Consider the following 26207-nt stretch of genomic DNA (forward strand, 5'->3'; position numbering starts at 1 on the left):
AAAAAAAAAAAAAAGGTGTTTTGTTTCACAGTGAAACTGCTTAAGGAATGGCTCTTCCTTTCTCCCCACTTTTTTCATCTTTTCTTTTAAATCAAATATGGAAAAGACAGATATATATACTCAACTCAAAAAGTATCAAGACCAAAACATTCTATGACCCTTTTGAGCATCCTGATGATTGAAATCACTTCTCCATGATTTAAAGGCCAGCAAGGTCTCCAACTCCTCCTTACAGAAGAAGAACTGTCTCAAATAAAGTCTTCATACTCTTCCATGTATCAATTTGCTTTGCCCTGACAGGCTTGTAGGAGAGGACTCAACTGTTTTCAGTAAGCAGCTTTCATTTTTATGTGCTCTATTCTGTTTTACGTGTGCAACAGTGAGAGTGCTAGAAGTCTTTACTGAAAAACACATCGATAGTTTAGTCCTGTGACAAGAAATGTTTTGAGACTAAGATGTCTGTACAGCTCTGACCTTTAACTCAGAAAAGCAGATTTTTATATTGGTCACAGGGTGGACAGGTATCATGGGAACACAGCTCTGGAAAAGTACACCACACTATTGCCAGGCAACACCACTGAAGCCTTCCTGTATAACCACAAATATGCAACTCTTTTCTCATCCAAAAAGTGATGATAATTTTTCACACCCCTGGAAAAATTTTCACCTTTACTTCAAATTACGAAGTTTTCATCACCATAAAAGTAATCACAAAACCTACCACTTATCAGAATATTTATAAAAAGAACAAGTTGAACTTACAACTTTTTGTATTGCTCAACTTGTATTAGTGTTCAGTTAAAATAATTATTTTGCCTTTGTGTGTGTACATGTCTGCATGCATTTCACTTGGTGGCACAAAAAGATTAGAACTTTTCTCCAAGGACTTAATTTCTTCACTTTTTATTTCTCATCTAGGCTTTCCAGGTCAGATATTGGGCAGTTATTCCTGTTCATTACTATCTTATTAAAACACAAGCAAACAAAACCCCCAAAAAACTCCAACTCCACACTTTTGGAAAAATAAGGTATACAGTTCAAATAAACAGAAAAAACAGAGCAGATTGATGATAAATTGAGTGTTTTAGCTCAATTTAGAGCTAAAACACATGGCAAAATTATCTGTTTGCAGCAGTGTACTAAAATCTACATATGAAGTTTTGTCTTTTACAGCATGAGGATTAAATTCAGGAAGGCAGGTGGATGTTTAGAAAGCACCATTAGTCCACCTCTTGCATGAGTCCAAACATGCAGCTTTCAGGCGCCAAAAAGCAGTTTGTGTCAAGCTGGCTGGAAACTTCTAGTTCCTCTGAGGCATCTGCAGGAGCTCTCAAGCAGAACCTCCCAAGATGTTACACAGGCTTTATTGTCAGTGTTCTCCATAACAGCTGTAAACCATTAACCAGAAACACTCATATGCTCTGTTTCTGCTATCCCAGTAGAAAGTTCAGTACCTTCAGTATTTTTTCCTCAATATTTATTTCCTTAGCAGCCTCAGAGTGCTTTAAAAACCAAATTTCACAACTGAAGATGAGAGGTCACCGCCATTTCAGAGCAGCTTCAAACACAAAGATTACAGGATTAAATCAGTGCTTATCTTGGCAAAGATACTATGTGCATCACTAAATAGGGATTTTCCACTTTGGCAACATGGGCCAGTATTTGAGCCCATGCACTTTTAATAATGAGTTTCTCATTACAGTTTTATCTAGTTTTTGTCTCAGTTGTTTTCTTGTTCACATCAGAAATCATAAAGAAATTATAATTTACTTGAGATCTCATTATATGAGAAGAGTATGATACAAAAACAAAGTGCAAGAAAAAATATTGGCCAGAATAGCTAGAAGTAAAAAAAAATTATCTTATGGAAAGAATTGCTATAATTTGGTCTATCTTACAAACTGTTTCTACAAAATAGATTCCACAGAAGAAAAGGAAGTCTTGAAAGTCTTCAGCTTTAAGGACATAGTTTAGGAAAACATGAGGTACCTCTCCAGGTTTCAACTACATACCAAAAGTCCTGAGAAAACATATCTTGGATGCAAATCTTGTATACCTTGAAAGCTCACACTGCTGAGTACCTGAAAGTATGAAATAATTCCTTAAGAAAACACTTGTCATTTGTATTCTGTGTATTAACATATGAAGGTAGTCTCAAAAGTTATCTCATTATAAAGAAAACAATGTTTACATTCAGCCCTGGAAACTTAAATTCTTGTTATTATACAGAAATGAAACCTATTTGAAAAAGAAGGCTGAAGAATGCAGCCATTTTGCCATTGCTACATGACTTTTTTTTTCTTAAGGGCAAAATAAAGGTAGCAATTACAAACTCTTTGTCAAGATCTGTAATTTCATTTATGTAAACTCAGCAATTAAATACTTTCTTTTTATAAGATCCTCAGAAAATGGTAAAACCTAGGTTCATCAGAACATAAAGAATTTGGCAGGTTCAAGGAAACCTCTAATTTACTTGGAAAACATAGAAATTATTTTCTCTTTATTATGACGTTCTACAAAGTAGGGAAGTATCCCAGGTGCTAAACCACAAAGTATTGTTAAAAGGGCACACGGAAACAGACAAAAGATCAACAAAACCAGTAAAGACCGATTACTCCTTTGTTACTTTGTACCATGTTACTCATTAGACTGGACCAAGCCATATTGGCTGTATCAGCTCTGACCTCCAGCTTCTCATCCAGTTCCCCTTTGCAGGGTGCCCAAAGCCCCAGAACAACCTAAAGGCAACAGCACACCAAAAACCCTCACTGCCAACCATAGGGCAAGAGCAAGAGCTGCATCAGCACCTAAAGACAGAAGTGTGGTTATCAGCGGGCTCCCTTCTTTGTACGGCACCGTGCTGGAGCAACAGACACCAGCCAAAAGAAGTCCCAAAGCATAGGGCACAAGTAAAGGGCAGATCAGCTAGAAGACCTGACCTTGCTCTAGCCATCAGCTTTTTCAGAGCTTGCAAAAAGCTGTGTGGCCTGTAACAGATTTTGACCTGTCCTGAAGGTACCAACAGTCAGAAACTTTTCACAGACACTTTATTCCATCACTGTGATTCATCTTTAACTTCAATTAGCAAAAAACTGTGTATGTTGCCTTCATGGCCTGTGAGAGAGTGGAGAAAATGATTACTGCCTCAAAATAACTAAAAAGGGAGGTAGGGGGGTTGCAAGGGGGAGCAGGGTAAATTCAGCCAAGAAGGGATGGTGCACTGCTCCACACCCCTCACCCCTCAAGATCTAGTCCAGCCCAGAATGGCTATTAGCCACTGGCACACTGAATGCCCCACCTAGGAGAAGAGAGACCAGAGCCAATAAAAGCAATTGCACAGGAATACACAGGGTTGTGGCCCGTTTGCATTTTATAGGAGCTGAGATCGTGCTGGAATTCAAGCAGTGATTATTAGTCTTTCTTTCTCCCCTTTCTTTCTCTTTCTTCTTCAAATTTCCTTGTCTTGAAATCTGGGTAACTTGGAAGTTGGATGGGCTAGAGTTTGCTAAGTCAATGCTCTGTGAAATGCTTTATTTTGATTGAATGTTGCTTTAAGGAAACTTGCCAAGTACCCTTATTCTCTGAAGTCTGCCAGTAAAAGTTTGTTGTTTAACCTCCTGAAAACACTACAGTGTTCTCCCTTATGCCTGTCTCGGGGAATTGAAGTACCTAAGCCCCCTCTAACAAACTTGCCAAGCAAGTTCAGGGTTTTACAAGACCCTAGAATGAGCACACTGGCTCATTGTTTGAGCTTTGAGCAACACAGTAAAATCTGGTTGACTGATCACCCCAAAGCAACTGATGCTAAGAAATAATTATGCATCTCTACTTTACCTGCATACAGGCATGCAATTTCTACAGATGCAATTTCATTCCATATTGAGGCATAGTAGAAGTTTATTTGCAAATACAGTGGTTCTGTCATTGAGACATCCAGTGTGTAATTTGCACACTATCTACTTCCTGGTATGGTTATACAGATTAATGCTTATGGTATACTTTGCTAAAAATAATTCAGAGCACTCACTATTTAAGAACTACTGTAAATGTTTACAGAGGAGGAGAGAAGTCACCAGAGATTTTTGCTTCATCTTCACAGATACAGTCATTATCAAAAAGGAAAAATATTGCCTGAGAGGAAGAATTATCAGAACCTGATACTGTATATTTCAGAAACCTGAAAACTGTACAAATATTTGAGACTATCAGTTACATGGCAAATGCTATGGCATGTAACCAGATCACTTGTTGTGATCTGGTTGCTACTACCATAACTTAAGGTTTTGTGGCACTGTTGCAACAGAATAGTTTCATCTGAGCAGATAAGGCATTAAAAGTTAATATTTAAAGACTTGCAGTTCAAAGATTAACATGAAGTTCACAAGTACTAGAAAAGTAGAGCAATTTAAGACTATTACAACATCTTTAATGAAACAGTAACAACCAGTTTTAACACACTGCTGGACTGACACCAAAATATCTGATTTTAAAACATATTTCAGCCTAAATAGCTTGAATATTTTTGGAAGTAAACCCTTGAAATGGGTTTCATTCTGATCCAGCATTTGGTCTCCTCTTCAGCTTAATCCAGATGCCATTATTTGGACGAAGAATCAATTCTCCAGCTATACGAAGCTCTTCTGGCTTTTGACATGACTCCACCCAAAAGCGCCGCAGGATGAGGGCTAGAAGAGTTTTCTCCTCCATTTGTGCAAAGCGCTGACCTACAAGTTACAGGGCAGGAAGAAAAGTTATTGTAAGGTTGCATCAATGGCTGCTGCACTTGGATGTTCACCATGATACTCCCAGGAACAGGAGAGAGCAAAGACTGTGCATCTGCCTTGAGAACAGAACTAGCCTTAGGCCAAAATCGAGTTTACATGGATCCTAACAATACTAGCACTTTTCTCTGCATGAAAACTCTGGCCTTCCTGGGATAATCCACATTGTGTCTTCCTTCCCATAGTACACAGAATTCAAACAGCAAAGCAGAAACAGTCAACCCTTTTTATGGAACTTCTACAAAACACAACCTTGTCATATCTCCTGGATGGACTAGGTAGGGGGAACGGATGGCAGACCAGAGCAGAAGATGCCATACAGGGACTGTGGAGAGTGAAAAATGTCATTGGTCCATACATGTGGAGAAGAGCAAAGGAGGCATGACTGCAACGGAATGACAGACAGACGTTCCTTCAGTGATCATTAAACCTCACACACTCTGATGATTTGGTAGCACAGATGGCAAAGTTCAATTTACACTTCAGAGAAAGGTGAAGAAGGAAAGGGGAGAACAGAGAAACATGAGGGAAATCAAACCAAGTGCCACAATCCTGGCAGTTCACACAAACTAAACTGAAAAATGAGCACAGGACACAAAGCCAGGGCTCAGAACTTTTTCTGTTCTCCCCTCTGTATAATATGCTTAGACGGATGTCCATACACATGAACGCAGTGATGCATTTCTGCAATGATATTAATGAACCATCTCTCCTGCACATGTTCCTTCACACTCAGGAACTAGCTAGACATGTTAGATTAGATTAGATTTCTCTCTGGAACATGGAAAGACCTAGTTTACTATTCTTATGGGAAGGGCACCTACTACCAATGAGACAAATCAAAACAAATCAACACCATCCCCCAAAAAAAGAAATCAAACCAAACCAACAAAACCAAAAAACCCAGAAGAAGTTATATTTCCTGTTCCTGTAAATGGCATGACATTTTCTGGATATTCCCCACCTGCAGTTAAAATCAGTGCAGGGAACAGTCTTTTCACATGTTCTACAATAAAACCAACAATGCCTCTATTCTGAGCACAGATGAATGCCAAGCATCTCAGTGGCATCAGAAGAGCTAACAAGTTCTGGGATGACAGTGAAAAGACCAAACCAACTACAGTGTCAGAAAAGAGGGAAAAAATACATCAGTTGCAGACTGCATGTCTGGGACACTCAGCTCAGATCATGAGAGAGACAGAGGAGATGTTTCTAGATCAAAACAGGTGCAGGGCATTTGTCTTCTCTCACTCTGTCTTGCTAACACTGAGAATCAGAAATTTGGAAGGAATCCTGTCCTAACACAAGAGCCAAATAACATGCTACCAGGCTGCACAGGCAGAGAGGAGGAAACATCAGTGTGATAGACACTGGTCTCTAGGAAGAAACAAATGTGGCAGCTCAAGAAGAAACTTGGGAAGAAACAAACGTGGCAGCTCAAGCACTAGGCTTGCAGGGCCCACAGCGCCCAGAATTCAGGGGCTGGGGGCAGTGGGGGCAGGAAGGACAGTACACAATTAGCAGGTACATCAAGACTTAAATTTCTGATACACTCGTTGCTGTCTCAGTTACCACACCAAAAGCCAAACTGTCACATTTCAAAGGCTTCTTCAGATACTTACCAATGCAGTTCCTGGGACCAGCTGAGAAGGGCACGTAAGCATACGGGTGCCTTCCCTTAGAATTTTCAGTGAAGAATCTTTCAGGCCTGAACTCCTCTGGGTCCGGGAAGATCTCCGGGTCTCTGTGCAGGGCATAAGTTAAAACAAGAACAGTTGCACCTTTTGGTATCTGATATCCACCTAAAGAGAAAAGGGAAAGGAAGAAAAAGAGTCAAAACAACAGCAAATAAGTGACTTTCTATGCACAACAGTACAGTAAAAAATAAAACAATGTTGCCATTTACTTGGGAAACATCTCCCATGAGGACATGCTAACAGGACAGAAAGTGGCAAATACAGCTTACTTACTAATACAGCAGTCCTCTCTCAAGGTACGGGCAAACATGGGAACTGAAGGGAAGAGCCGAAGGGCTTCTTTCACAACACACTCAAGGTATCGAAGCTGTTTCAAGTCGTCTGTTGTAACAGGACGCTCAGTGTTGTCTGTCCAAAAACAAACAGGGGAATGAGCAAGATCAAAACTCCCCATTTCTGGCTAAACAAACTCACCCTAGATCCCTCCAGGAATTCCTATCGTGCACCAAGACTACATACAAGAACCTGTTACACATATATTGAACATGCATATCTTGCCCCCAAGACGTAAGGTTGGTTGAACACCCCTACAGATCTTCCCACACACGTCCCAATCACTTCTAGCTGCTGAAAGCTCCAAAAGGGCCAGAAGGCATGCTCCTACCTCCCCTTCTACATCTCAGCTTCTAACACATCTCCACTCACAAATGCATCAACTATCGCCAAAGCCCCAGTGAAGGCGGGAATGGAAACTTACCAAACACCTCGTCCAATTCTTTGTGAACCTTCTTCTGAACTTCAGGATTATGTCCAAGCAAGTATAGGACCCAGTTCATAGCAGCTGCTGTTGTATCATGGCCCTAGAGGTTCAGATTTACAAAGACATTCACTTCAACTCTATTCCTGTGCACCAGTGGGCTTTGCAAACACTTAGGTATGCAGGTAATATGGAAAGCGACACTTATTAGGCCCATGACCACGAGAAAAACAAGAATCAAGAGTGAAACACTCTATTCAACACACTAATTATCAAGGTATAAGATGACCCACAATTCTGTCAGGTGCTGAAAACTGACCAAAAGTGAAAAGGATTGAAATAACACAAGCAAAATCTCTCCTGATTCTCAGAAGCTGTATGAAGTATCAGCCTCTACACAACGAAATGGATGTATTTTCATATTTTTGTCCAGTCAACAACATAACATCTGGGGGGGCCAATGACTACTGCAGGAGAGATAAAATGGACACAACTTGTAACCTTTACAAAACTATCTAAAAATGGTCTAATAAGACACATTACAGTAGCCAAAGGAGAAAATACTTCTTGGTTTTCTATGAAAAGGGGATCAACTACTAGTTCTCAGCTCTTAGGAAGGCAATGAGAAGTAAAGAAAGGGGAGAGGAAAGGGGAACCAAAGAAGTAAAAAAAGAGAGAAAAAAGGGGAGAACAGAAAAGTGAAAAGTTGACCAAAAAAGGATTTCGGTACTGAAAAAGTGCACCTACAGTGAAGTTCAGGATGCTGATGTAGTACAGAAATAGTAATAATGGGAGGAGAGTTTCTCTAGGTTACAATAGCAGTAACATGATTCTATGACATAAGCTCTTCTGAGACAGAATTCAGGTCCACCTAATGGAAGCGTGTGGGAAACTTGTGAAAATCTTGTTTAGATCCTTCATTAGACAGAGAACCAGACATGAAGAAGGGCCACGAAAATGATCAGAGGGTTTGGAGAGAATGGTTTTAAACTAAAAGAGAAGAGATTTAAATTAGATGTTAGGAAGAAATTCTTTACTCACAGAGTAGTGAGGAATATGTTGTCCAGAGAAGTTGTGAATGTCCTGTCTCTCAAGATGTCCAAGGCCAAGTGGGATGGGGCCCTGGGCAACCTAATCTAACAGATGACATCCTTGACTATGGTAGGAGGGTTGGAACCAGATGATCTTTAAGGTCCCTTCCAACCCAAACCATTCTGTGTAAGATTCTATGAGAAGACAACACACTAATACACAGCTGACAACAGAACCAGGAACAGCCAACATGGCAATGGACAAAACGTGAGGAGAGATGACAAAACACCAAAACCATTCAGAGCTCTGTTCAGTGTTAATGAGGTTTGCAACATAAGCCAAGAGCCCACAGTCCGCGTCAGTCATTAAGCTTGTATTACTCACCTGCTTTCATGAGTAGAGCCTGTTCATATAGGCAGGGCCTACCACACATGTATTGCCCAACATTTTGCCAGGGCACATCAATGTTTCTATCCTACCTTTGTAGGGTAGAAAGACTGATATTTCCTCTTAGGCTTCCAGGGCTAAAATAACTCCATACTAAAAGCAAGCTCCTGAATTAAGACAAGAGTCACTACCCTCAAATTCTGAATCTCAGGTTCTGGGGAAAAAAACATCCAAAATAAACAAATAGAACCAACATCAACAACAAAACAAAACAAAAAAACAAAACCAGAAAAATCAAAACAAAACAAAACAAAAAACCCACAAACAAACCAGTGGCTTCCTTGGTTACCTCAAACATGAAAGTATCCACTTCCTCACGAATGTCCCTGTAGCTCAGTTTGTTCCCTTCATCATCTGTTGCACTCAGCAGCATGTCCAGGAATGCTTTTCTCTTTTTGGAGACACTTTCTTCACAGTTGCCATCATTATCATGGTTTTTTTGCTTAGTGTTTTCAAGTTCTGCAGCTTTTTCTGCAATGACCTGAGATTAGAACCATTATATCAGATATAATGCATTCAGCACAGGCCCATAGTCTACATCATAGATTTTTGTCCCAAGTTATCAAAACAACAACATCCATCTATAGCAGTCCACATGATCTAGTTAGCATAGCTATCAGCATTAGGTCATGAACTTTGACTGACCTTTTGTGTTAGTAGGTGAAATATGACCAACACCTCTTGTCCCATGCAACAGAATGAACCTTTGTGTGATCAAGAAATAGACAGCCAAACTACATAAACAACTTGTTGATCATCAAGAAGTGTAAACATTTCCAGAGTATCTGGAACCAGCCAATCATGAATGTCAACAATGGCAACAGCAAATCAAAAAAATCATCACAATGTCAACAGACTAACCACTAATAAGATCTTCTCTATCCTATCCCATAAACTAAGGAAAATATCTCACCTCCAACCCTGAGGAACCCAGGAGACTGAAGAGAAGACAAGACATACCACAACCCTGCATCAACGCTACACATAGCATCGCTTAACCACTAGATTAAAGCTTCCCGAACTTTCTTCAGTATGAGAGCAATGGTTGAACTTCCCTTTTCCAGGTCAAAGTAAAGCCCCAGTAACAGACAGATTTCTTGTTGTTACCACTGTTGTTGCAACAACAAAACAGAACCCTTCATAAACTGGCATTGCTTTTAAAAACAGAATAATTAAAAAGAAAGGCTGTAGAGCATGCAATTCTGTTCAGAGGAAGCACGGAATGGCAGAAAAAATACAGTTTCTGCACACACATTGCTTGCCTCACTGAACATGCCTGTATGTCACATATTGAACCATCTTTCACAGAATCACAGAATATGCTGAGTTGGAAGGGACCCACAAGGATCATTGAGTCCAACTCCTGGTTCTGCACAGGCCCATCCCCAAGAGTCACACCATGTGACTGAGAGTATTGTCCAAATGCTTCTTGAACTCTGTCAGGCCTGATGATCTGATCACTTCCCTGGGGAGTCCGTTCCAGTATCCAACCACAATCTGGGTGAAGAACCTTTTTCTAATATCCAACCTAAACCTCCCCTGACATGACTTCAGGTCATTCCCTTGGGTCCTGTCCTGTCCTGGTCACCATAACGAAGAGAACAATACCTACCCCTCCTCTTCTCCTCATGAGGAAGTTGTAGACAGAGGTCTCCCCTCAGTCTCCTCTTCTCCAGGTTGAACAGACCAAGTGCCCTCAGCCGCTCCTCATACGGCTTCCCCTCAAGGCCCTTCACCATCTTTGTTCTCCTCCTTTGGACACTCTCTAATAGCTTAATATCTTTCCTATATTGTGGTGCCCAAAACTGCACACAATATTCAAGGTGAGGCTGCACCAGTGCAGAGCAGAGTGGGACAATCCCCTCCCTCGACCGGTTGGCAGTGCTTTGCCTGATGCCCCCCAGGACATGGTTGGCCCTCCTGGCTGCCAGGGCACTGCTGACTCATATTCAACTTGCCATCAACCAGGACCCCCAGGTCCCTTTCCATGGCACTGCTTTCCAGCATCTCATTCCCCAGTCTGTACAAATATCCGGGGTTGCCCCATCCCAGGTGCAGAATCCAGTACTTTCCTTTGTTGAACTTCATATAGTTGGTGATTGCCCAGTCCTCTAATTTGTCAAGGTGACAGGTCACCGGTCTGATGTTCACCCATTCGCTATTACCCTCTGTGCTCAATCTGTGAGCCAATTGCTCACCCACCACGAGATGTGTTTATCCAGATAGACATTTTGTCCAGAAGGGTCCTGTGAGAGACAGTACTGAAAGCTTTACTGAAATCCAAAAAGATTACATCAACTGGCTTCCCTTGATCAACTAGATGGATTACCTTGTCATAAAAGGAAATCAAGGTTGATAAGTAGGACTTTCCTCTCATGAAGCTGTGCTGACTCAGTTCTTTCTGTCAGCACCTACACTAGGTGACATTATTATTTACTGTTTCTTTGTCGTCTTCTAAGATTTGGCTTTTTATATTCAGCTGCAGCATAGGAAGAGAGCAAGTGTTATCTTACGTCCTCTTAAGAGCCTCTCTCAGGTCTCACTGCTGCAGTTCCCAATAAAAGGAAGCAAAACATGACGTACTTAAAAAAACACAATGTGGCTCATTATATGTAATCGAAGTTCAGAGATTATTTTCTTTGTCATAGACATTGATGCCACGACATCATACATGCATAGGGAAAGCAGTCTGAAAACATCCTCGAAGTAGATTTGGAAGGCAAACATTAGCAAGAGTAGCGTGGGAATTATTTGGTGAGTGAAAGGGCTGTTATTTCCAGTCTAACATAGTGAGAGAACACTGCATTTTATGCCAAGTCAGTGACACATGCTTAATGGTTTCTGTGTCAAAGTGTCTTTCTGCTGATGTGGAGACCTGTATCTGTTTGCTTATCTGAGCAGTTCTGCTCTGAATAGGGAAAAATGAATATAGCCTTCAATTTCTGAGGGCTGGATCAAATAGCATCACCACGCAGAGCCCTACGCTTACTGCTCCAAACTTGGCAGTGAGCTCTTGCAAGTGCTTCGGATGCTTCTCCTTCTGGGGCAGAACAAGAGTTCAATGAATTCCCGCTGTAAGTCCTGACACTCCCTTGGATTTGTATACTTCCTATTGTTTAAATTTGACAGAACTCCAGAAAGGGAAGTCAACTATTGTCTTCTTTTCGGGGAATTCCTCAGCATCCCAATTGAGAGAGAGCTCTTCTCTTAGTACATGCATATCAAGGAGGCTGAACCTCATCCCATTTGGAAGCTCTCTACTGAGTGCAAGACTTGGCTCCAATAACTAAAATTATCATTATAAATAACAAACAAACAAAAGAATTATACTCTATCTGTAAAATTGTGAAGGATTTTGAGGTTCCTCTTGTGCTCTCTTCCTTCCTTGAATAGCATGTATAAAAGATCAGGCCAAAGCCAAGGGCTCTTCTGTCTCTGTTGGATTAGATCGCTCATCCTAGGGGCAAAACAATTATATCATGTAACATTTATTGACAAAAAAATAAACTACGACACACTTTCAAAAAACAAAAAAAGTGTTCTATGTACCCTAATGAAGTAGAATTTAACAGATTGTGTGAGTTTAAACTCATTCATCTGAAAGGAAGGCCGTTCACATTTGTTTCCTGATCTTACACCATCTCAAAATTTCTGTTACCTGTCCCAGCATCACCATGTTTTATATCTTTAAGCATTGTTCTCTGAGAAGGAGAGCATATTCTCACTTAGTTGGAATCCTCTTGAAACAGACCTATTAAGTCATCCAGTTCAGTCCCATGTGACTTCAGTAAGGCACTGGCCACGTCGAAAAGACTACTCATGACAGGCTTCCAAAATATCTGCCCTGAGAACTCAGTCATCTGACATCATTACATTCCTACTTGATTGTCCAGATCCCATATACACCAGACACCATATAAAAGTATTTAAAACAAAGAACATGAGACTTAAGTATCCTTATGCTCAAACACAACTCGAGTACAATTCCAGATACCATATATGCCAGATAACATGTAAAAGTATTTAAAACAAAGAATATGAGACTTCAAGTATGCTCAAACAAACTGGAGTACATTTGGAAGGGCTGATTGTCATTGCTATGCAGCTCTTGCACATGCTTTGGCTGCAGAGACTTCAAGAAGTAGTTACTACATTTAGGCCAACTTCATGCCCACTTGTGGTACAATTTGGGAAAGGCCAAGGAATCGATGAAAATCAAACTCTAGAAGTCCACACCTTCTTTCATAACGTACCTGCAATCAACAAGCACCATCGAAAGCTTGGAGTGAGATCATAGAATCATAGAATCATTTAGGCTGAAAGAAACCTTTTAGATAATTGAGTTCAACTAGTTAACCCTAGTGTTAACTGACTGCTGAATTGTGACCCTAAGTGCCATATCTACAAGTCTTTCAAATATCTCCAGGGTATTTAGTGACTCAGGGTTGGTCTGTTCCAGTGCTTTACATCCCTCCATCTCTGCCCCCCTGGTCTTCCCTCCTGACACCAGCAGCATCAACTCCAGCTAGAGCAGTAGCTAAGGAAAATGTCCAGTTACCTGTAGATAGCAGAAACATAGTCAGAATTCTTATTCTTCTGAGCACCTACATTCTTGCCCATTGCTGTTTCTAGAAGGAGAAAAATATCAACATTTCACATGTGCAAAGTGAAATGCAAAGTCTGTGTACACAGTAAGTTACTACTGCTCCCAGCTTCTGACTGTCACCACACCATCCCTTTGACAGGTGAATACAAACATCCCTTTCCAGATGATGAGCTTGCTTTGTGTTTCCATGCCCAGAAATATTGCTCTTCAACACAACCTCACTTCAGATGCTATCTCTGTCGTGCCAATCCCACAAACTCACCTGCTCAGATGCACATAATAAACCCTGGGAGAAAGGATGGCCTTGGGAGGATAGAAATGCATTCACACCATATGCAGGGATGTTCCTCTTCAATCACCTCCTCACACAAACTGGCACAGCTGTAGTCATGAGCATCCACATCATTTACAGTCCCACCACAATAATTGAAGAGGACTTACCACAGATGATATCAAGGGCACACAGAGTGATATCCAGAAAGACATCAAATGGTTCCTTGTCAACATGCTTTTCAAGTTTCTTAACCAAAATACTTCCTTGTTCATTCATAACCTCTAGAAAATCATTCAATATTGCAAAGTGGAAAGTGGGAGTTATCATCTTCCTCCGCGACCGCCACTTGTCTCCAGTGCTGTAAAATTAATGGAGTGAAGGAAGGGTTAAAAACTCCCAAGTCAAAAATAAAAACCTCACCATCACAGGAAGTATACAGTAAATACTGCAGCCTGGAAGAGGTGGACACTCTGTAGATGTCTCTTTAAGCTGTTCATAGCACTCCCCAGAAGCAGCAAATGTTAATATTTCTTGCTCCAGATCTCTCAGAAGCAGAAGCCACCATTTCTCTAGCTGCTCTCAACAAACAGAGATGCCAACAAGCCTCCAGGCAATACAGCCTTGTTGGTCAGTGCACAGGCTCAGAGGGACCAAGTAGAAGCCTCCTATAGGACAAAACAGCTATTCAGCATCAAGGCCTCAACCCACCACAGTGTCTCTCTGAATCACTAGTCATGCTTCCCTTCATCTGCTGACTGTGAAATGAGGATTGCGGAGAACTAGGGCCTAGGGACATTAACAAAATGACCGCCTCAAGGCCTGGCTTCCAAGTATTCCCTTGGAGACAGGCAACCAGTTCCCTCATGCCAGTGAACAAGCAGAGAGCCACAGAGAATGGAAATAGCTTCCTGGGGGTTCTTGTTTGCTTTTTCTGAATCACATGTGCCACAGGCACACAGCTGGCACCTCTGCTTACAAGGCAAAACCATCACACCACTACTCCTGTTAACTTCCTATTGGGGCACTCCTCAGGCCAGCTTATCTGCTTGCTGTCTACCAGTGCTGCCCTTAATCAGTACAGACTGGAACATTTGCCTCCATTATGTTTTTGTAAGCACAAAGAAGTCAAAATATCTCTATAAGTCTATGGGACACAAAATAACGAACAAGGAAGAAGACTTAACAGTGAAGATGTCTGATGCCTATGGACCTCAACTTTCTGCACTTTGTTACTGCTTGCTAACTGGCTTCTTAAGGGCCATGAACAAAATTCAGGATAAAAGGCATTCCTCATTCTCTCACATAAACTTGCACTTCTCACACCATGTGATCACAGTTGGTTTTTACACCACCATGGTCCCATCATAAAGCACAAGGAGTTCACCTCTGAGGGCTCCAAACAAGCAGCAAAGCCCATAGAAGAGAAACAAACTAACAGGGGGACCGTGACCTTCTCGCAAAAACTCAAAAGAGGCTCAAAGACACCAAAGCCACTCTACCCTCGCCTTGTTCTCACTCTTGAATATCTGCATCATCGAGACTAAACCTTCCTTTACCCTCCCAAGACTGGAGGACACCAAACCCTTACATCATTGCTCTTCCCCCTCTCCACTCCTGACCTATGCTCTTACCTGAGCTCACCTCTTAGGATCCTCCACTTAATGAAGGAAATGAAGGGCAGGGTGCAGATACTCTCCAATCCTACCCCAAAGCATCACCAGCCTCACGCCAATCCTACTGGTTTGCAGCATCACCAGCTGAGATAAGCAATGCACACAATCTCTCTGTTCAGAGATATACACAGCATTCCTGCCACCAAGATCTCTTCCTATCATATCCCCTGCGAATTTCAAAAAGACAGGAATGCACCTGCATTTCATTATACCTTGTCAGAAGTCCAGTGCCCAGCCATGGATGCAGGAAGTCATACAGGTATGATTTTTCTATATGTTTTGAACTGTTCAAAATAACCTGTCAAAAAAATTAATAGCAAGGAAAAAAAATATCATTTGTTAGATAGAGAGAGATTTCTTCACTCTTTCTTCAATAAACACTCCAACAGAGAGAAAACCCTGTCTTCTCAGTTGTAAAGTAAAATATGCAGGTATCCCCAGAAATGCCAACGCAGTGGAAAGAATTCAAAGTTTATTTAGAAGGCCAAAGCATGAGAAACTTACAAATACCTGACAGTGCTATTCAAGCACCAGGCCCCAGGGACAAAAAAGGCAAGTTCATGCCCTGTACAGCACCTTTTTACCCTCTCCATTTCTCCCCCACCTTCCCAAGGCCTCTCTGCATGTCTGTTAGAGTTATCTGTCTCCAGCGTAGCAGAGAAAGAGAGAGAACACAGCTCTCTCTGCAACCCCCTCTGGATTGCAGAAGGGAAGAAAAAAAACATCTAACCCTCTTGAGAAGACACTCTGCAGGCTTCCTAAGTGAAAAAGAGTTTCTAGCTTTCCCATTACAAATTCTTCTGAAAGCACAACTATTCCTGTTCAAGGACAATCACTGGCAGTAGCAAAACTAATGACTACATTTCATGGCACCATGACAGACCCACCAAGTTCTAATGCAGAAGTCAGTCAGAGACAAGCACTGAAATCTGTATTTCATAATGTTCCATCCTTATTTCAGTGGTCCCACCTTCCCTGCTGTCTGCTTACCTGTTCTGATCTTGGGAGCAGAAGCTTTCACACATGTGAAAAAAAAAAGCTAAAGGAGATGCTTCTTCGTATAAAACATATTGTGTTGGTGCTTTCATTTGCTGGCCATCTTCAGTATGCCCCCCTCCCAGCTCTCCCCCCTCCCCACCCAGACTAGGCTTTTTTACATTCTTTTGCTTTAAGCCTTTCTTTAGAACTGGGTCAGAGGACAATTCCAAGGAAAATCAGCCCAAGTCCTTTTTAACAAAAAGTACATTGAGATAATACAAACTAACAGGAGGGACACCACTCTGCATGACAGTAGAATAGGCAGGAGACCAGCACACTCACCTCCACACTGTCGGGGTGATACAAAACTACGACAGGCAATGGTCCTAACCAAAGATTGAACAATGACCACTTCCTGAACTCTTCAGAATAAAATTTTAGTTGATTAAAAAAACCTGGAATAAGAAGGTAGATTAGAACTTTTCAAAAAGGGGCGTTTATTAAATAAGACTTAAGAAAAACTTCTGTAATGAACTCTTTTACACCACATGCCCTGCAATTTTGATTTTGTTGACGCTTTATGATCAAGCAGCATATTTTGCACCTGTGGATTTTACAATTCAGATGTCCTAATCTCTAAGGGCACAGACTCATAAGATCATTTATGCCACAGAACACCTGAGAGATACCACTTCTGTCCAGCTGCCAATTGGACTTCATACCAGTGAGCTCAGCAATTCAGCCAATCCTCCTCCCACATTATTACACACTCATCCAATCCATATATTGTCAGTTTAGTTATACAGAAAGCATGGGAGATAGCTGGATCTGTGAGCAAGGGAGGAGCAGTAGATGGTGTTTAGTTTGATTCAAAAAGGTCTCTGATGCTATCTCATCGCAGACAGCATTCAGGTTCATTCTGCAACACTACATGTGGTGGCCATTATCAGGATATTCAAAGAATACCCTTTCAGAAGCCAGCTTAAACAATAATAGATATCCTATCAAGCCTCTGCAGAGTTGAAAACTCAAAGGTCCCCAATCAGAGGAAAAAAAAAAGAAAAATAATCATTTCCTAATCAATGTGCAAATACAGTCTTCCCTAGTCTGAGTTCTAATGACACCTTACCCAACAGGCTTAAGAGTGTCAGATTATTTTGCTATTTTTAAAATATTTTTCCTAGCATTGCCATGATTAAAATATCATCTTTTCCAGCATTTGTCTACCAATACCAATAAACCAAATCACCATCATATGAAAAGCCCTTCTTTTTCTGCTATAAAACTTTACCATTTTTTATAAAAGCTATCTTTTTTATTGTCACATTTTAAATGAAAATTATTATAAACCACAAACTGCACTCATTTTTACATAAATAAACAAGAACAAAGACACTAACTTAACTAAAGCATGGAGGCTACGTGACTCCTGCTAACAAATGAGATTAAAGACTCCAAAGAACATCAGGGTCTCCAGCAAACCTGCTTTCCGGAGATAGAAACAATGCTCTGTTTTGTTCTGGTTTTTAAAGAAAATTTAAAAAGAAGAGGGGGGGGGGGAAAAAGAAAAAAAAAAAAAGAAGATTCATCCCTCAGTCAGGGTCGTATAAACATCCTGACTATGATCCTCCTACTACTTCCCCAAAGCCAGCTTCCTGGAAAGCTGCTTGCCCTCACATCCACCAAAGATCTCTCATATCTGTATTTAGATATGGGGTTCAATGCAGGGGAAAGATATGACAGTGTACCCTTGTGAACAGAGGCACCATGTCTCAGCATGGGTCAGCACTGAGCAATTTCTGTTCCAATGCTGTATTCGTCCTTGACTTTACCATGCTTGCACAGTCTCTCTTCTGGCAGCATACTAGGCAGCACAGCCAGGAACACATGTACACAAAGCAGAACCAGCATACAGACACACACAGAAGCATCTGGGCCACTGACAGCACAGCCATCAATGCTTTCACACCACAAACTCCTTAAGAAATATGCTCCTGTTAAAAAAGAGGTACCAAATGGAAAGGGAACATCTAGCACATTAGTGCTCTCTCGAGTACCTGGCAAAAGAGAAGGTCCCATTAACAAGTGCAAGAACAGAAAGGTTTGCTTTTGAGGGAAGTACTGTAACTACTCAGCAAGTTCTTTTGCATCTAACACATGTAAGTCACAGCTAATTCTGTGATTGCTGAAAGTGACCCAGCAACTCAGCATGATAAAGTCCCTTGCACATGCTTACTTGAGGGAAGAGAATTGTTTAAAGTTTTGTTTTGATCACAGCTAGCAGTCACGAGAACACAGTGCTCTGCTTTGTGAAATAGCACTTCCTGCAAGAGCCCTCAGCATGCCTCCCCATTGAAAAAACACATCTGACAGCATTCATCCTCCACCCTACCAACAACTGTAACCATCTGAGTCCAGCAGCAGCATCTGGAAGCTGCTGTCAGATTGAATTTCCAGTTAATCTCTGACTGATAATAATGTTACACTTATGCAGTTCCTCTCCTTTCCCCTTCACTGCCCACTCCTCACACAGTTCCCCTCTGCAGACTGCCCACAGCCCCAGACAGACCTAAATGCATCAGCACACCTTTGATCTCCCATTCCCCTTCCCCAGTCAGCCACAGCTCAAACACACAAGCACCTCACCAGCACTGGCTCCTCCAGCAAACCCCACAGTGCAGGGACCTCACAGCCAGGCTACAGCGTGAGTTGGTCTTACCTTCTCCACCCCGTTCTAAGAGTAGAGCATTTCCCAGCACAGGATAGCAGGGGCTGATACCCGGGATTGACTTCATCATCCACCATCGCCTCCAGTAACTCATCAGGGAGGGCAGGGAGCATAAAGCCACAACTGTCAACAACAGTGTGATGACCCCAGCCCCCAAGGGCAGCAGCTGGAGTCTTCCTGTGGATCCTTGCATAACCTCCATCATCACCTCTCAGCCTCCTGCTGCAAGCCTTGATCCCTGCTGTGGAACTGGCACTGCCTGTACCCGCCAGTGCTGTTGCACCAAGCTGAGTGTGTGGGGAATTTGGCCAGGAGAGCAGGAGGCGGAGCTGTCACAAAGACCACAGGCGCAGCTTCTTCCCAGGGAAATAAACAGTTTTAAAAAACACGCACATGGAGAGACTGCCTGTAAGCATTTCCTAATGGCAGAGAAGTTAGAGGGAACAGTGCTCCTTCCCTGCCCTCACTTCGCTCCTCTGATTCAAGTGAAGAGTGAGAAAGTTCTTTGCAGGCCCATGCAATACCTCAGCAGGAAACAACATAAAGCACTGTCAAGAGAAAACACACATTTTTGATGATTTGGGAAGGATGATTTTTCTCAGTATCATCTTTCTCAATCTGTTTTCAGGTGCTCAGAGAACACTATTTTGCCATACAGAACTGAACTGCTCCAGTGCTGTCCAACACTATGACTGAAGGGTGAGATGGGGAATAGCTTTAAGCTTCAGTTGGGTTGATGGTTTCACAGAGTTACCCAAACCAGATCCCATACAGACCCATGATCAAGAGCAGCACTGCAAAGCACACTGATGCTTCTCAGCTCAAATGGCCTTTACTGATGTCACTGTTGAATGCTCAGGCATAGGCTAAAGGGTGCCAATAACACTACTGACAGTACCAGCATCTGTGCCACAACTTGCAAAGTGCTCGCACAGAGGCAGTACCATATCCACCATATACACTGCTGCCGCTCCTGCCTCAGGAGGACCCAGGGTCTCTTCTCACTGCTGCAGGGTCACTGAGCATCTGTGCCTCAAAGAAAGCGCTCAGAAACTTTGTGGTAAAACAGAAGTTTGGTAAAGAGACAGCATAGCTCACAATCAATTCACAAAACTTCACCCTCTGAATACAGCACAAAAGCTACTTATAGCCACAGTCACACTCAGACTGTTTGCTTTGTGCCAAAAATGATTGCACTGACTGCACCAGCATTTTAGTAAATAAACAAACAGCATAAACACAACTAAGACATAAAACACAAACAGAAGGCTCAGAATATCAGAAATTAAATAAGATTTTGATGACCCTTGGCAGTAGAGGGGATTAAATTTTGGTACTTTGCTCCTGCAATCTCCCAGCAAAAACTTTATCATAAATGCTGACTGTTGTATCTTTATGTACAGTAAACAGCTGGAAACGAACTTTGCTACTCTTGCTGTTGTTTGTAATGCTTTGTGACAGAGAGCAGCAGATACATGCCCTGTCTTGTTAACACACAAGGCAAGCTACACAGCCATCAGTTCCCTCTTTTGTCCAGGTGACATCCTAGGAAGGAAGTAAGGACGCAGGATGAAGAGGTTCAACTTAAGCCTTTTTAACATGGAGATCAGTTGAGTAATTATGCTCTCATCTTTAGAAAAAACCTTGCAGTTTAAAGTGGTTAACTGTGATTCTGAGTCAAAAATCCATGTTTCTAACTCCTGATAACTCCTTCTGCAGGAGGAAAGAAAAAAAAAAAAAAAAAAAGAGAAACAGTGAAACAGCAGGGAGAAGGCGAAAAGCCACAGGGAAAGCAAAATCCTGCCAGCAGCTGGCAATGGTGATGCTGCTAACAAAAGGTAGTAGCAACACTGGAATGAGATGTAAAAGAAAGAAGAAATGAGAGTTTTGGCATCTTTAAGGTCTAATTATGTCACTGAGACTTGCAAACCTTGGAAGATGTCCCATAGGAGAGAAGTTCCAGAGAGCTATTTGCTCAGTGTTGGATTTCTGTAAGCACTCCACTGGTGAATCTTTGCTTTCATAAATGCACATGAAAGCGCAAACCTGCTTTTATTCAGCCTCTTACCTAAGTGGAAGCCCTTCTGCCCATGTTGACAGAAGGCATGCATCCTGTAAGGCAGGTGTGTAAGCCCAGAGGCACAAATGACAACACAGGATTCTGCTGGTCCCTAGAACGCAGCCTGGATTCTTCAATAAAGCAAGCAATAAAATCATCATTAACAACAAGAAAAACAAAAACCCAAAGCAAAGCAAAGCTAAAATGAGTCGGATACAACAGAAGAAAAAAAGAGAAGTACACTGCTCATTCTGAAAAACTGTTTTTTCTTAAGAAAGGTTTTTCTTAGTAAGACCTTCTCTCTTTCTCAACATACACCATCACAACATAATTACCTTCATACAGAAATCTACTCTAAAAAAGCCCAGGCTATTTGTAGTCCCCAACAGTCATCACCTACACAAAAAAATATAACACAGTACATCTCCATTTCAAAATATATTATCAGTGCTGGACAACTCAGAGATCTCCCCAGTCCTCAGAGAAGCATTTTAGGGCCTGATGCTAAATTTCATGTCACTGTAGCCTAAAAATCTACAGCTTCAAATCCTTCTGTGGATCCTTTCTCACAGAGGTAGAGGAGATGAACAGCATTTGAGAAACAGAGACCACAGCTATGTTTTTCAGAGACAGATTGATTGCTGTGATGCCCACCTCCACCAAGCACACCTTGCTTGGTTTCTGCAACCTGGTGTTCACTGTACAGCAACAACTACTCTGTTCTGTAGCCATCATATCGGGATCCTTCGCTTGAGACATTTTGCATGAATGAATTATCCCCAACAGAATACAAAAGTTTGCCTCCTCTCTAAGAAACCAAAATCTTCCCTACAAGGATAATGCTATGTCTTACAACAAAGCAGACCACCACTGGTCCCCCCAGAACACAGCCTACTGTTGTAAAGCAATTCTGATAAGGTATCAACGATGTTGTCATAATTAATAGACAATAAGGCTAAGTAGCTACCAAAGCACCACACCTATATTTACGCATCCACGTGCCAAGGAAAATGCACACTGTCAAGTTGGATGATCATAACTCATGCAAGGTCACAAGTGGAGATTCCGCCCGCTGTTTTGTTGTTTGTCTAGATCCTACAGGGCCTCCTCCTTGCTAAACTCCAGCAAGTTTAAACAAAGCATTTAGCAGCATGCTACACATTACATGAAGAAAGCTAGAGGTCACGGAGAATGAATAAATGGGGCAGGTTAAGATTGGGAAAAACTTGTGATGTGGGTCACAGAAACAAACAGCACTAAGAATCTGCTACCTGCATTCCTGCAATACAGAAGATTTGGTGTCAACATTTTCTCTAGGAAATCCCTTGTCCATATTTGATGTGCCTGCCTATAACACAATCACGGTTGTACAGCCTGTTAGAAGTTGTGGTAGGTTAGCCTAGTCCAGCAGCCAGACACCCATCCATTCACTCCCCACCCTCAACAGGATGCAAAACCTCACGGGTCAAGATAAAGACTGGAAGATTGCTTATTAGTTACCATCATGAGCAAAACAGACTCAACTTGGTAATTTTTATTTAATTTATACACAATTAAAAATAGGAAGTTAGAAACAAAGAGAAAAATTCCTCTCCCTCCTCACCCTTTTCTCCTGCTCCAGCATAGGTCCCCTCCATGGGCTGCAGGTCTTGTGGATAAACCTGCTCCAGCATGCTCCACAAGCTGCTGGGGAATCACTGCTCTGGTGCCTGGAATACTTCCTCCTCCTCCTTCACTGACCTTGGTGTTTGCACTGCTGCTTTACTATCTTTCCCCTCCCCATCCTCCTCTGCCTGTTCAGCATTTTTTTGTACACTTTTATAAATACATTTTCACAGAGATGTCACTGGTTTGGCTGCTGGGCTCAGCTGTGGCCTGCAGCGGGTCCATCACAGAACCAGCAGGAACCGTGTGTGTTCTCTTCTCAGGTCTTTTCTCACAGAGGCCATCCCAGCAGCAGCCCTGCTGCTGACACCCTGACACCTACACTCAGCTGAAAAGCCTACCACGAAACCAAGAAACCTACCATGAAACCATGAAAGCCTACCATTGCAAGACTGAAGGGGAAAATGGGGGTGAAAATTCCTCCACAACACCCCCTAGTGAGACCAGAAATGTCAGTATGAAGTCATGGATGCATGCAAACTATCAACAACATTACATATTTGGAAAGCATACAGGTGCTCATCCTTACAATTTGTGGGGAAGAATCGCTCAGGCCTCAACTCTTCCACGTCACAGAAGATCTTGGGGTTTCTGTGTACGGCATAAATTATGATCTGAATATTTGTGCCATTCCATACTTGATATCCTTCTAAGGAAAAAAGCAAAAGGGAGAAGGGTCAAAACAACAGCAAATTAGTGACTATCTATAACTGCTTCACTATAAAAAATAGAAAAACCCTACCCTTTGCTTGGTAAACTTTCTCAGTACTCTCTCATGCACCTTCTAGCACCCATCCCAACTACTTCTACCTACTTAAAGCATATTGAATGGCCACATGGCATATCCCATTTCTTCAATCTTGACAAAGGAGGAATGGAAATCTTACCAAACATCTCATCCAGTTCTCTTTGAACCTTCTTTTGGGATTCATGATTATGCCCAAGTAACTGGGCACTGCAGGGTGTGCAGAGATGCAGTTAGAAAAACAAAAGCTCAGCTCATATTGAAATTAGTCAGAGATGTCAAAACCTACAAGAACAGAATCTTCAGATACTATCATGGCTTCAGATACTATCAGCACACAACTAAGTACCATGCAGACACTATCAGCACACAACTAAGTACCATGCAGACACCCCACTCCAATGGCATGGAGAGGAGCATCAGAACAAAGATAAAGCCATCAGTTAAGAACAGTTTAATGATTGTAAAGTAAAATAAAAATAGAAAAAGGAGAGGGATAAAACCCAAGAAACACAAGTGATGCATAATGCAATCACTCACCACCTGTTGATCGATCAATCCCCAGTCTGCCCCTTAGCAGCGATGGGCCCCTCCCAGCCAACTCCCACTAGTTCATATACTGCGCACGTCATTCTGTGGTACGGAAAATCCCTTTGGGCAGTCAGGGTTAGCTGTCCTGGCCACGCTCCCTCACAGCTTCTGGTGGATCTCCTCACTGGCAGAGCATGGGACACTGAAATGTCCTTGATGTAGGACAAACACAACTTAGCAACAACCAAAACATCAGTGTTATCAACATTATTCGCATACCAAATTCAAAATAGAGCACTGTGCCAGCTACTAGGAAGAAAATACACTCTATGCCAGCTGAAACCAGGACAGGTATGTAAACAACAAGCAGAGACAGACAGAAAATATTTGCCTGCTGTTAAACAGGAGAGATGAATTAGCCACCATCAAGGCTGAAAAGGTAGAGGTACTTTCTTCACCTATGTCCTTTCCAGCACCAGGCCTTAGGAACAAAAATCCTGGCTGATGCAAACGCAGACCCACCACGGGTGAAGGAAGGGTTGGTATGAGAACTGTTAAAGGCGCTTGACCCCTACAGATTGATGGGCTCTGACAGTACCCAACAAGGGTGTTAAGAGAGCTGACTGACATGGCCCAAGGCCACTCTCCATAATCTTCGAGAAGATGTGGACTTCGGGAGACATCTGAGAAGACTAAAAGGCGGCTAATGTCAATCCCATCTACAAGAAAGGTTTAAAGGAGGATGCAGAAAATGGCAGGTCCATCGGTCTTACTCTGATCCCTGGTAAACTTACAGAACAAATTCTCCTGGGAGCTGTCACAAGCCTAATGAAGTATGTGATTAGGAAAAGCCAGCATGGATTCATGAAGAGCAAAGTGCGCTTGACAAAGATGACTGCCTTTTACAACAAAGTATTGCCTTTTATAACAAAGTAACCTGCTCAGTTGATACAGGGCAAGCAGTGGATACTGTCTACCTGGGTATCTCAGAGGCTCTGATATGATTTCCCACAGCCTCCTCCTACAGAAACTGATGTGTGATGGTCTGGACAAGTGGTCCATGTGGTGGGTGGGGAATTGATCCTTGAGGTCCCTTCCAATATGGAATGAGTCAACGATATGATGATTATCAGCATGTAAGATGACTGTGATTCTGTCAGGTGCCCCAAAACTGACCAAAAGGGAAAAGTGTTAAAATACTTCTGGTAGACAGCAAACGTTCCTCTTCCCTCTCTCCTGCCAGCTGAGAGCATTCCATTGCTGCTCTAGTAATTAGCAGACTGTTTGTTGTTCTGCTCTTCTCTCCATATAGAGATCAACTGACTGAGCTCCATTGCTTCACAGATGTCAGCAATCTTCTCTCTTTTGCAAAGCGCCAGATGATGAACCACTCCTCAGTGATTCACTGGTTACCACTTCTGTTGCTACAGAATCGACCAGTGCATGTTCATCTTTTCATTTAGTTCACAACATAAGATCTGCATTGCTATGAAATGCAAAGTACAAGATGGAAAGGGACACATTTTGCCATCGCTTCTCTGCTTTCTTTTCAAGGTCTGTACAATAGAGGAGGAAGCACTCACAATAGCAAAAGTATATTTTGGACATGTTGCTGAAAGCACTAATTCTGGAATTTTGGAAAGTGAATTGTGGAAGTTAAGTCATCTTTGACATGAGATTTCTGAAGAAACTTCATCAAATTGACCTGCAACTGTATGAAATTGCTCTGCAACTTCAAAGTTCAAGCATTCTGCCTTCTCAGATACTATAACATACCATCACCAGTGAGTGAACTTAGTGTAGTCAAAGACAAATACTAAGCCAGTATTCAAAAGAATACAGTGCTTACAAACCATTTGCAAAAAAAGAAATCTGATTAACAGTATAGATATGAAATATACATTACAAATGCTTTAGGCCTTGGATTATCAATCCTTGAACATTCATAAAAAGTGAGGAGAACTGGTATTAGTTCCTAAGTAGAAGAAAAAACTGTTACTAGTCTTAACTGCACAATTTGGGCAAGTAACTTTTTTTCATCCTTCCTTTACACTTCAACAGCACTTCAAACACATTTGCTTCAACTACTGGCTCTCTGATGGAAGGAGGAATCCCTGACTCTGAATGCTCACAGCACGAATAGCCAGGGATCTGATCAGTGCTTTGTTTGCTGGACAGAACACAATTCCAAGTCTCCTCTTTGATCTTCCCATTTGGGTCTACACAAAGAGGTA

The 26207-nt window shown here is 41.9% G+C and overlaps 1 protein-coding gene across 3 annotated transcripts; it reads right to left on the minus strand.

Moving 5' to 3' along the window:
* Positions 1 to 887: 887 nt before the first annotated feature.
* On the minus strand, positions 888 to 23783 carry LOC113995425 (cytochrome P450 4V2). Of its 3 annotated transcripts, none has more exons than XM_027735487.2 (12): positions 23585 to 23783; positions 23227 to 23346; positions 16588 to 16700; positions 15480 to 15565; positions 13762 to 13952; positions 13273 to 13342; positions 12045 to 12171; positions 9004 to 9195; positions 7236 to 7338; positions 6752 to 6886; positions 6404 to 6583; positions 888 to 4724 (listed from the first exon to the last, which is right to left on the minus strand). In XM_027735487.2, exons 1-12 carry the CDS (start codon positions 23589 to 23591, stop codon positions 4549 to 4551), a joined length of 1500 nt encoding a protein of 499 aa, XP_027591288.1. In that variant the 5' UTR covers positions 23592 to 23783; the 3' UTR covers positions 888 to 4548. The 3 variants fall into 3 exon arrangements, with proteins under 3 accessions (XP_027591288.1, XP_039244687.1, XP_027591287.1); XM_039388753.1 differs by adding an exon at positions 21042 to 21163 and having other exon boundaries at positions 23227 to 23783; XM_027735486.2 differs by adding an exon at positions 18965 to 21163 and having other exon boundaries at positions 23227 to 23783.
* Positions 23784 to 26207: the final 2424 nt, after the last annotated feature.

The sequence above is a fragment of the Pipra filicauda genome, unplaced genomic scaffold, assembly GCF_003945595.2.
Source record: "Pipra filicauda isolate LSUMZ 115617 unplaced genomic scaffold, ASM394559v2 scaffold67_size6003252_pilon, whole genome shotgun sequence".
Lineage (NCBI taxonomy): Eukaryota > Metazoa > Chordata > Aves > Passeriformes > Pipridae > Pipra > Pipra filicauda.